At 41.5% G+C, this 12,410-nt stretch overlaps 1 protein-coding gene across 2 annotated transcripts in view; it reads left to right on the plus strand.

Moving 5' to 3' along the window:
• Positions 1 to 10,521, plus strand: part of pic (DNA damage-binding protein pic) — a 55,225-nt gene extending 44,704 nt beyond the window's left edge. For both annotated transcript variants that reach the window (XM_068348985.1, XM_068348986.1), the window contains exons 17-24: positions 2,729 to 2,907; positions 3,724 to 3,804; positions 4,045 to 4,215; positions 5,266 to 5,375; positions 5,935 to 6,104; positions 7,619 to 7,736; positions 8,285 to 8,393; positions 9,831 to 10,521. In XM_068348985.1, coding sequence (XP_068205086.1) covers positions 2,729 to 2,907; positions 3,724 to 3,804; positions 4,045 to 4,215; positions 5,266 to 5,375; positions 5,935 to 6,104; positions 7,619 to 7,736; positions 8,285 to 8,393; positions 9,831 to 9,914 — 1,022 coding nt within the window. In that variant the 3' untranslated portion in view covers positions 9,915 to 10,521. The remainder of the gene's footprint in view (positions 1 to 2,728; positions 2,908 to 3,723; positions 3,805 to 4,044; positions 4,216 to 5,265; positions 5,376 to 5,934; positions 6,105 to 7,618; positions 7,737 to 8,284; positions 8,394 to 9,830) is intronic.
• Positions 10,522 to 12,410: the final 1,889 nt, after the last annotated feature.

The following is a 12,410-nucleotide window of genomic DNA, read 5'->3' on the forward strand; positions in this document are numbered from 1 at the left end:
CACTTTTTCGCAACAGCTATCCCATCTTGCAGTAGAGACTCTGAGGTGGACCGAAACCCACTCGATAACACTATCAGCTCGCTTCATTCCTGGCAAGAGGAATGTGCTCGCCGACAGTCTGAGCAGGGCTTCGCAGATAGTGAGTACCGAGTGGTCTTTGGATCCTCAGATAGCCAACAAAGTCCTGACTTTGTGGGGTTCCCCGACGGTGGACTTGTTCGCGACAGCCTTGAACTTCAAGCTGCCCCTGTACTGCTCACCAGTCCCGGACCCCAAGGCACTCTGGCAAGATGCTTTCCAGCAACGGTGGGACAACATCGACGTGTACGCCTTCCCACCATTCTGTCTGATGAGAAGGGTGCTCAACAGGACCAGACTATCGGTCAACTGTTCCATGACTCTAGTAGCTCCGCTATGGCATCACGCGGAATGGTTTCCGGACCTTCTGCAACTCCTGACGGAACTCCCAAGGGAGCTTCCTCCACGACACGAGCTTCTCAGACAACCCCACTCCGGTGTCCCTCACAGGGCCGTAGCCTCGCTTCGGCTTCACGCCTGGAGACTATCCAGCGTCTCCTCGCGGAGAGAGGCTTTTCGCAACAGGTTGCGGAGAGAATGTCTCGGCACCTGCGAAGGTCCTCTGAGGGAGTCTACCAAGCGAAGTGGAGAGTCTTTTTTGGTTGGTGTCGTGGAAGGGGTATCTCTCCACTCGATGCCACTATTCCAGCAATAGCGGACTTCCTTGTGTATCTGCGAGAAGAAATGCGCCTTTCTGTCTCGGCAGTGAAAGGCTATCGCTCAGCCTTAAGCTTGGCCTTCAGATTGAAGGGCGTGGATATTTCTTCATCGCTAGAACTCTCTTTACTCATACGTAGCTATGAGCTTACCTGCCCCCAGTCGGAAGTGAGACCCCCTCCTTGGAACGTGGTTCGAGTTCTCAGGTCTCTCAAGAGACCTCCCTTCGAGCCATTACGCCAGGCCTCCGATCGCCACCTGTCTTGGAAGACGGCTTTCCTACTCGCCTTGGCCTCGGCCAAGCGAGTTAGTGAACTTCATGGTCTCTCGTACGACATCGCCCATTCAAGGGGATGGGGGGAGGTAACGTTCAGGTTCGTCCCTGAGTTTGTGGCCAAGACTCAGAATCCTGGAGTGCCGGATCCTCGGTTCGACTCTTTCAGGATCGCGAGTCTCCGTTCTGTAACAAACGACCCAGACCAGCTGCTACTATGCCCAGTGAGGTGTCTGAGGTACTACTTGAAGAGAACGGCTGCAGTCCGTCCTCATGTGCGAGCTTTGTTTGTGAGCACAGGCAGGACAAAGAGGAGGGTCACAAGGAACACCATCTCTGCTTGGATTCGAAGGGTTATCCACCATGCCCTGAATCCTGACCCTCCTCCGTCACGTCGCCCTCGGGCCCACGATGTCAGGGGTATTGCTACATCCCTGGCCTTCAAGAGAAACTTCTCTGTGACGCAGGTACTTCAAGCGGGGGTCTGGAAGCGTCAAACGACCTTCACAGCCCACTACCTGCAAGACGTGACCCACAGGAGCCTCGATACGTTCTCTATCGGCCCTGTGGTGGCTGCACAACAGCTGGTCTAACCTCAGGCTCCTTTTTGGACAAGTAGCAGTAGGTTGAGGGCGTTGTTACCCGGTCTTAGTCTGTGTGAATGAAAGAGTATGTCTGACCCTTACTTCTTTCTTCATTCTCCCCTCTCTTGGGGAAGCAGCATCCTGGTCCTCGCATAGCTGACCTCGACCTCTGCAGGTAACCCATGCTTCTTTGTGCTCCTAGTATTAAGCTTAATACTGTTGCGTCTCCCATACCCTGACGAGGTGGTATGGGGAACGTCCTATCCTAGAATTCCTATCTGAAGGTCTCAAGGTCAACTTCATAGGACGAGTCACACTCTCCTCCTCACACTACTTATGTAGGCCACTCGTTCCTAGCGATGCTAGGAACCTGTGAGGTACAGGGGCTCCCTCTCTCTAGTGCTGCTCACTAAGGGATCGAGCCCCCGGGCAAGCCGAAGTCAGTAAGGCTGGGGACTTTCCACCCTTCCTAAGGGGTAAGTCACCCTTTGTAAATAGCGTGGTTTGTATTTCGGTTACGGAACAAATGACAAATTCGAAGATAATTTGTATTTTTCCTAACCATACAAACCTTAGCTATTTACACATATGTGCCCGCCATCCCTGACCCCCAAGTCAAGTCCTACCTCTAAGTGAAGTGAAGCAAGTCACCGGTGTGTGGAGGGGGGAGGGGTAGCAAGCTACCCTTCCCCACCCCCCGCTAACTAGCGCGGGGGTATTTAACCCTCGTTAAAAACTATTGGCTCGTCATTTCAGCTGCGCTAAAAGTAAACCCTTTGTAAATAGCTAAGGTTTGTATGGTTAGGAAAAATACAAATTATCTTCGAATTTGTCATAGTACAGTACGCATTTTATTTTCGCATATTCATAGCAAGATTGTCAACTTTCTCAGCGAGATCTGTCGTCTGGGTGGAATTTGCGGCGTGTGCGCTAAGGTCCGCAATTTTGTTTTTCAACTCGGCTTTATATGCTAAATCTAAAATGGTACTTCGGCAACTCGGATGTGGTTTGATTATAAATTAACTTGGAATTTGTATTTTGGTTACATAATTAAATCAGTGCAGTTGACGAATCATTTAGTTTGTGCTGAAATGTAGCATTTAACTTGAAACACTTCTTCTCTTCCCCCAAACAGTTCTACACTGTCACAGTTTCCATGCCGGGGAATACGCCCTGAGCATCTGCTCCACGAAACTCAAGGACGACCCCACCGTCTATTACGTAGTCGGCACCGCGTTTGTCAATCCGGAGGAGTCCGACTCGAAGTTGGGTCGGATTATCCTTTTCTCGTTCACCGACGGAAAGCTACAGCAGGTATTTTTTAGAAATGTTGTAGTTATTCTATTAACCCTTTTACCCCCAAAGGACGTACCGGTACGTTTCACAAAACTCGTCCCTTTACCCCCGTGGACGTATTGTTACGTCCTTGCAAAAAACTGCTATTTATATTTTTTTTTGCATATTTTTGATAATTTTTTGAAAACTTCAGGCATTTTCCAAGAGAATGAGACCAACCAGACCTCTCTATGATGAAAATTAAGGCTGTTAGAACAATTTAAAAAAAGAATATACAGCAAAATGTGCTTGAAAAAAAATAACCCCTGGGGGTTAAGGGTTGGAAAGTTCCAAATAGCCTGGGGGTAAAAGGGTTAATAACTTCATATATATAAAACTGTCCCATTCTACATTTCTGTATACAGGTCCAAGAATCTGTTTGCAAGTTAAATTTTGTCATAGGATAGGCTTCACCTAACTCGTATGCCTACGATTTTCAGCTGAAAAAGTCAACAAACAGTTGTGTTTCCTATTGCAATGTTGTCTTGCTTTCTGTATTAAATTACATATTGTTTTATTAAAATAAGTTCATAATGAACTTCTGATGCAATATCTGAGATTTACGATTTCAGTTGGATTTTTTTGTGCCGCCAATTGTTTAAGTTGAGGACCTTCTTATACAAAACCGTTTAATTTTTCTCTTCCATATATACCTCGTGTTTAAATTTATATACTGAATTTTATTGAATTCAGACCCTTGTATATTATTTTACGATCTTTGTATTATTCAAAAAGTCTTTAGTAATCAAGTTCGTCCCAACGAAAGACGTTTGATTTCATTCTTATTCATCGCAGGTGACAGAGAAGGAGATAAAAGGGGCGTGCTATTCGTTGTGCGAGTTCCAGGGAAAGCTGTTGGCTGCAATTTCAAGCATAGTAAGTACGAGGCTTTTCGCCGGCACTTTGCGCTGTGGTAAACTGATTGTGTAATGTTCTGGTGACTAGAAATTATCGCTCTGTCACGGTAAAGAATAGTAATACCATCTACCTTGTTTAATTAGCTCAAAGAGACGATGCTAATGACTTAGGTGTTTCTTATTTTATTTGTCGTTATTCAGTATTTAAAGTCGTAAAGACGATTTAATACCAGTTAATTACAATAAACTTCTATTTCAGGTGAGGTTGTTCGAATGGACAAACGAGCGTGAGCTGAGGCTGGAGTGCTCGCATTTCAACAGCGTCGTGGCCCTCTACCTGAAGACGAAGGGAGACTTCATCCTCGTAGGGGACCTGATGCGGTCGATGACGTTGGTCCAGTACAAGACGTTGGAAGGCAGTTTTGAAGTGGTGAGTAGTAAAAGCTTGGAAACTAAAGTAGATAAGAATTGAAACCCTAATTGTTCCAACACGGAGTACTTACCTCGAACTACTTTCATGGGAGGATCTGGGATCTCCTTATTTACCGACCAAGAATTTTGCGTAGTTCCCCCCCCCCCTCTCCGTTACCTTGTCGGGGCGCTCCGGGGCGGAAGGATACTCGCCCTGGGGCGACCCCGGGGTCAGCGCGAGGCTGCGGTTGTTAGAGCGTCGGTAAGTGTCTGGTCGCGGCGTAGATAACATCTTGCCGCTCTCTCACTTATTCCGTCTGATCACCTTGTGTACCACGTGTTCCTTTTTGTTCTCCATCCCTTGTGTCCCACGTGTTCCCTTCCCTTGGGTACCACGTGTTCCTTTGTGTTCTACATCCCTTGTGTCCCACGTGTACCCTTCCCTTGTGTACCACATGTTCCTTTGTGTTCTCCATCCCTTGTGTGCCACGTGTTCCCTTCCCTTGTGTACCACATGTTCCTTTGTGTTCTCCATCCATTGTGTGCCACGTGTTCCCTTCCCTTGTGCACCACGTGTTCTCGTTGTGTTCCTCACCTTTCCCTTGCGTTCTTGTGTCGTTCATTAGACATGGTACAGTACATTACCATCATATATGTAATAAGTATTCCAGCCGTGGCCAGATTTTGGAATGATCTACCTTATCAGGCAGTTGAGTCGGTGAAACTACTTATAAAGTTGCAGTAAAGTAAATGGTTTTATGTAGAGCAGGCTGACAAATCTCTCTTTATAGTTAATGAAATATTTATTTTAATGTTAATGTTCTTAAAATATTTTACTATGATTGTCCATTACTTCCCTTGTAGTTTATTTCTTTATTTCCATTTCTCACTGGGCTATTTTTCCTTGCTGGAGACCTGTGCGTATTAGTATACTTCCTACTGTATTTCAAAAATTTGTTAACTCTATTTCACTAATTTATAAGTTTTCATACAGTTTGTGTTAAGAGGAATTTAAGTCCATGCCTTGTTGATTCTGTTATTGCAAATTTGACAATCTTACCTTTTACAGATTGCCAGAGATTACGATCCGTACTGGATGACGGCGATCGAGATCCTAGACGACGAATTATTCTTGGGGGCAGAGCACTCGTACAATCTGTTCGTATGTCACAAAGACAGGTGAGAAGACGTAGTTGCTTTGGAAGAGGACCTGGTTTGCCCTGTCTTTGAAATTCGATATGTTTTGTGGACTTAATAATCTCGTATCGTTTCTTTGCAAATATTCAACATTTTCGGTTTGTCCAATCAACAGATTAGTAAGGAGTGATAGTATTTCAGATAAGATGTAATATATTAGATATAAAAACATTTAGGAAGATTAGATATTTAAAAACTTAATCTATTATAAATGGCCTACTTGGTTCAGGCTTTTAGTGTGGTGATTTTGGACTCCTTTAATCACTGGTTTAGTTAAACAATTATTTATAATTATGAATATGATCATATCGGATATGATCCATCACTTTTGCATTTATTCAGAAACGGTTTTACATTTAAACAAAGAGACTAAGATAAACAAAGATGCTTAAGATTTATCTAGTAACTAAAAGAAGGCATAAGTTATAAATGGATTTGTTTTAGGCTTTAAAAGCAATTATAAAAACAGAAGAAAAAGGTGGGAACTTAATACAAAATACCACCGTGTTCATCTCTTCCTTATTTCGATCTCCCCGTTCAGCGCCGCGACGTCCGACGAGGAGCGGCAACAGATGCAGGAGGTCGGGCGTTTCCACCTCGGAGATTTCGTCAACGTCTTCTGCCACGGTACTCTAGTTATGCAAGGCGTGCCCGAAGCCACGACGGTCACCCAGGGTTGCGTGTTGTACGGCACTGTGCACGGCGCTATTGGTAAGTCGTTAGAGATGCCGAGGTTAGGTGTTGTCCACTCAAAGGTCCTCATCTTGCAAACAGAAAAACAACTGAAAATAACGAAGATTAGATAAAAAAATGCTCTAATAAAGGGATTTTGACGAAGGAAAAATCTATTTCTGGGCTCAACCTGTGTCGCTCCGTGAAATGCTCCTTAAAGCACCATTTCAAAGGTATAAATACTGCTAAATATACCAGAGAAAAAAGTTGCATGGAATGCCAGGAATATATCCAGCTCACTCACCCCTAAAGGGTGTCGGTATTAAAACTGGGGCGAGTGATACCACTACCAGACATCCCTGTCCAATTAGACTTCTCCCTCCTCAAAATCCCCCGTTACTACGAGGTGTCGTTCACTACAGCTACTGCCCCCACCCCCACCCCCACCCCCACCCCCACCACTACCTATCCTTCTCCCATCATTCCTTGTTACCACCCATGAACGTTCGGACGTGTTTTTCGTAGCTCTGTGTTTTTTTGTGCTTTTGAAGATGTCCGCCGTTTTGGAGATCCATGCTCCCAAATTGAGTATTATATATCATTTAATACAGTAAGCAAAACAATATTTGTAATAACCTGATATGTATTTCATATGACACCTGACTATTTGCTGACTTTTGTAGGAGGAAGTCATAGGCATGGAATTCAGGTTAGGCCTGCACTAGGCTAGATTCAACAAAATTGGACTTACAAACTTAATGTTGGGTACCTGTATCTGCCATTGCTAGATAAAACTTCTTGAAATTCGGGTTTCGTCTCATCAATGGGACGCCGACTCTTGAGGCTTGCCAAAATGATTGGTTCCTTAATACTGGGTGAAAATAGTTGATCAGTTAAAGGAGTAAAATTTAACCAAAGGGGACTAACAAACAATTTGACTTACAAACTTGGAACCTAATTAATGATGTAAAGAAGTAAATTTTAACAAAAGGGGACTTACAAAAAATTTGGCTTAAAAACCTGGAACCTAATTCATGATGTAAAGAAGTAAAATTTAACGAAAGGGGACTTACGAACAATTTGACTTGAAAACTTGGAACCTATTTTATGATGTAAAGAAGTAAAATTTTACAAAAATTGACTTGCTAACAATTTGACTTACAAACTTGGAAACTAATTTATGATGTAAAGGAGTAAAATTCAACAAAAGGGGACTAACGAACAATTTGACTTGAAAACTTGGAACCTAATTTATGATGTAAAGAAGTAAAATTTTAACTTTAGGGGACTTACGAACAATTTGACTTGACAAACTTTGAACCTAATTTATGATGTAAAGAAGTAAATTTTAACAAAAGGGGACTTGCTAACAATTTGACGTACAAACACCTTCTTGGAACTTATTATTGTAAATTAAGGACCTTTTGTACTTGTAATCTTGTCCTGTTTGTTTATATCCGATTCTCTTGTTTGCAATTGATAAACAAGAAGTATTAGAGTACTATATCTGCTTTGCAAGTTTGCAGTTTAAGATGCCTCTTATGTTTTTCCAGGTCTGGTGACGAGCCTAAACCTGGACCTCTACAACCAGCTTCTCGAGATGCAGAAACGTTTGGCCAAGGTCATCAAATCCGTCGGGAAAATCGATCACGATTTTTACAGAAGCTTTAGGTTTGTTACGCTTCTTCAGTTGTTGCTTTGAAAATTGTCATAATTGTATTGGAATTATTATCTTATTTGCAGATATGTTTGCTGGAGCTTTGAGTTGATTTAAGACATAGGTAGCTGTCATGTCAGTTTTCTTAATATGCAAATTTTAAACGCACCTTTGAGGACGTCTTCAAACGTGTTTATATAGTCGATATAATTTCATGATTGGATGTAAGGAAGCGTTCTAATATTTATAATTTTCAGGACTCGGATATATTTCGACTTAGGAAAACATGAACGTGTTTTATAAAGTTGGTAAAATTTCATGAACTCTAATCAGAAATCATAACGAATCTCTAATATTTATAAGACTTGGGACTTATAAATATAAGAAATGTCATCTTTTCACTATAACATATTGTTGTTGAAGAATGTATCTCAAGATTTTTAATAAAGTCTATAAAATTTCATAAATTGCAATCAGAAATACTCTTGATATTTATGAAACCTGGAACTTGAAAATACAATATTTTGTCTTTGCACTACAACAAAATGTTCTGACATTCCAGCACCGATCACAAGACGGACAGATGCGAAGGATTCATAGATGGGGATTTGATCGAGAGCTTTTTAAATCTCACTGTGGACAAAATGAAGGAGGTCTCGCAAGGATTGATGGTGAGTAATTGAATGTTGGTATTTTGACAATTCGCTCGCCTGCGACAACGACGTCATAACTCAAAAAAAATGTATTTTTGAGTTATCCATATAGACATATTCATCTTCAAATGCTGATTTTTTTGGCAAAAGTGTCTTAATTGTAGCTATAAAATTGATTGCAAGAGGCGCTATATATCCTAACGACATCCATTAATATGAGAGTGTTTTAATTGGATAAAATGGCTCCTGAAAAATGGCTATTTTTGAGTTATGACGACGACGTCGCAAACGAGCGATTTATGGGGGAGGAGCCTCGATAACTTAGAATTAGGCAGTTTTAAGATAGAAGCCTTTTTTTATTTTGTACGAAGGCTGTAATATAGTTTCCTTTGAATATGAAAATACTATCAATTTAAGTATTTGATCCTGAAAATACTATCGATTTCAGTATTTGATCCTGAAAAGGCTGTCAATTTCAGTATTTGATCCTGAAAATGCTGTCAATTTTAGTCTTTGATCCTGAAAATGCTGTCAGTTTCAGTATCTGATCCTGAAAATACTGTCAGTTTCAGTATCTGATGCTGAAAATACTGTCAGTTTCAGTATTTGATCCTGAAAATGCTGTCAATTTCAGTAATTGATCCTGAAAATGCTGTCAATTTTAGTCTTTGATCCTGAAAATACTGTCAGTTTTAGTATCTGATCCTGAAAATACTGTCAGTTTCAGTATCTGATGCTGAAAATACTGTCAGTTTCAGTATCTGATGCTGAAAATACTGTCGGTTTCAGTATCTGATGCTGAAAATACTGTCGGTTTCAGTATCTGATGCTGAAAATACTGTCGGTTTCAGTATCTGATGCTGAAAATACTGTCGGTTTCAGTATCTGATGCTGAAAATACTGTCGGTTTCAGTATCTGATGCTGAAAATACTGTCAGTTTCAGTATTTGATGCTGAAAATACTGTCAGTTTCAGTATTTGATGCTGAATATACTGTCAGTTTCAGTATTTGATCCTGAAAATACTATCAATTTCAGTCTTTGATCCTGATAATGCTGTCAATTTCAGTCTTTGATCCTGAAAATAATGTAAATTTTAGTATTTGATCCCGTTAAAGGGGTCGGATGTTGAGGTCTTACTGGAATCTCTCCACGAAATTGAACTTTGAGAGAAATAATCAGCAATTAAAATAAAATATTTTATGAACAGTAACAACATTAAATTGGATCTTTCTTATATAAACTACAAAAACTTAAAAAAGCGGAAAAGAAGCGAAATAGATTAGTGTGCCTGAGTGTACCCTCAAGCAAGAGAACTTTACCCCAAGACAGTGGAAGACTATGGTGCAGAGGCTATGGCACTACATTAGTAATAATAATATTAGTATTCAAAAGTTAGTTCAGCATTTTACTGTAGTCATTATCGTATACTAACTGGACCGTATATTTTTTCTAGATCAACGACGGATCGGGGATGAAGACTGAAGCGACGCCAGACGACCTCATCAAAACCGTGGAAGAGCTGACGAGAATCCACTGAAGATCAGGGCTGCACGAAGAAACACTCTTTTGCCCCGACGCGATCCGAACTGCGACGACCCGTGCGTAGCCAGCAAGAACGGCAGCGAGTGAGAATCTCCTGCTGCCGTTTCCTCGAGCCTGTTGCAGCGAGGTCCCCCTTGTCAAGTTGTAGCTTGATGTTGTATATAAGTTCAAAAAATGGATTGTGAAGTGGATAGGTAAAATCTGCAGGTCTGGGGTCCTCGTTTTCGAGCGACGGCGGCACGGCGGTCACCGCGGCTTCTGCTCCTCCCCTCGGCTTATTGTGGTAATCCTTAAGTCTGCAGACACCCCCACAGTGGTTATACACATGAATTTTATTTGTAATTACTGATGAAATAAACCCTTGTCCTCGAAAACTTGGCTGTGCTATTAATTTTAAAAGATCAGGAACTTCCTGAGATTGTGTTTGGAATATTAAATTTTTAGAGAGGAGAATAAAAAATATGTTCTAACACATGGGCCGTTTTTTTTTTCTTTTTTCCGTATTGACAATTAGAGCAGAGTTTTTTTGTTACAGATTTAAAGACAACCTGGAAAACCTATATATTAAGTTCTTGTGATTTGATAATAAATTGTAAAAGATTTGTAGTGATGTATTGCTGGTGATCCTCTATTCATTGGAAAGTAGATGTTTTGAAAGTGCCAGGTGTGTGTACACAAGTGTTTCATGAAATACAGATACATTCTATAGACTTGGAATTTCCTTCAGAAATGTTTGCTTTTAACGTATTTACATGAGGCAATATAAGCATGCAGTGAATTCCAACGTGTGTGTTCAAACCTAAGTGAAATTGAATCTCGTTTGAGAAAGTATTTCAATAAAATATTGAAGTTTGATTGACTTTGCTCGAATTCAAACGCTATATATTTTAACAGGAGTGTTCTTTCAACATAGGTGGAACTTGATTGTCGGCATAGTCACTGGCCTGTGGTTGGGAATAGACACTTTGTTTTCAACTACCAGAAAGTACAGACGTACTCCAAGTGCCGTCGAGTGCCCGATTTAATCGGTAGTTTATTCTGTTGGCAGTTCATTGCGTGAAGGGTATATTCGACAGGTATCCTATTGCTGTTTATTCCCAAAAAGAGGAAAGGAGTATCTGCTGTCGTCTTGAAAAGCCCTAGAAATGTTACTCCTGGAGGTGCTGTCTCTTCAGTGACTTTCCGGGCTCTCTTCCCTCGGAGTGTCATCGCAGTCAGCCTGGAAGCCACACTAGACGGGGAACTTCACGTTTCTTCTCCACTTTCATTTCTTCATACAGTGCCAGTCGAGATGGAAGGACACCGCCCTTCTTTTCTCCTTTTTGGCAGAGAAGTCCTAATTTCCGATCGATAGGAGTTGCTTTAGTATGACTCCTCCCGTTCCTCGGACAGTGCTGCTTAAGGATGAAGAGATCACTAATATGAATGCACCTTTTAGCTTGCTTGCACACACACACACACACACACACCCACTATTTCTCATGTGCTTTACTACATTAAGAAGGATAGAATATCGTTGGCACACCGCTACAGGAGCACACGCTCGCCTGTTCGCATGGCCACGAGTTCCCTCCTGCATGCACCCCTACAGGTGCGAGCCTTCGTATATTGGCGGCCACCCACGAGTACTGTCCTAGAGGAGCGTGCCCTCACCTTGCGCTCATCCTATCTTGAGAGTGTGTATTTACATTTCAGGTAGACTAGAAACTTGATATTTAAAAAATGTATATACTTACAACACTACCAACTAGATGTCCCTACACGAAGTTTGAGGGTAACCACATATTTGGTGAGAAATGTCATCTTTTTAACTTAGAGGGCGAGTTGATTTGCACATATTTCACACAACGTAAAACACTTAAGACCGTATAAATCTGCACCTAAATTCTTAACCTTTAGTTTGCCTCCATTAAGAGTAACTGCAGTGGTTTCTCCAACTATAGTCAATTTCTTTTAGCGGTGTAGATTTGCACCGACTCGCAGCGGTGCCTTTTTAGCTCTGAAAAGTTTCCTGATCGCTGATTGGTTGAATGAGATATTTCTAACCAATCAGCGATCAGGAAACTTTTCCGAGCTAAAAGGGCACCGCTGCGAGTCGGTGCAAATCTACACCGCTAAAAGAAATTGACTATAGCATCCAAGCACTGATGGATATCAACCAAGCTGTCGCACTAGCCATGTGGTCCATTTTCAATGTAATTTGATACATCTAAAACAAATTTAAAAAGGCAATTAAGGTTTTGAGACCTCTTCGATTCTGAAGGCAATGGATGGTTCTCTCCGGCATATTCGTTGTCCACCTACTCACGGCAGAGGCTGAACTCAAAGTCATCCGTGAAAAAGTTTTCTTGTATTTTAAACATTTCTATTTTCTAACCACAAAAAAAATACAGTACAGTAAAGGTATTATAAAGTACACTACCGTACAGGTATTCAGCTTCAAGGTAGCACTACAGTATACATGAAAGGTTGCAGGATCTTCAGAATACTG

This window comes from Palaemon carinicauda, chromosome 25 (genome assembly GCF_036898095.1).
Source record: "Palaemon carinicauda isolate YSFRI2023 chromosome 25, ASM3689809v2, whole genome shotgun sequence".
Lineage (NCBI taxonomy): Eukaryota > Metazoa > Arthropoda > Malacostraca > Decapoda > Palaemonidae > Palaemon > Palaemon carinicauda.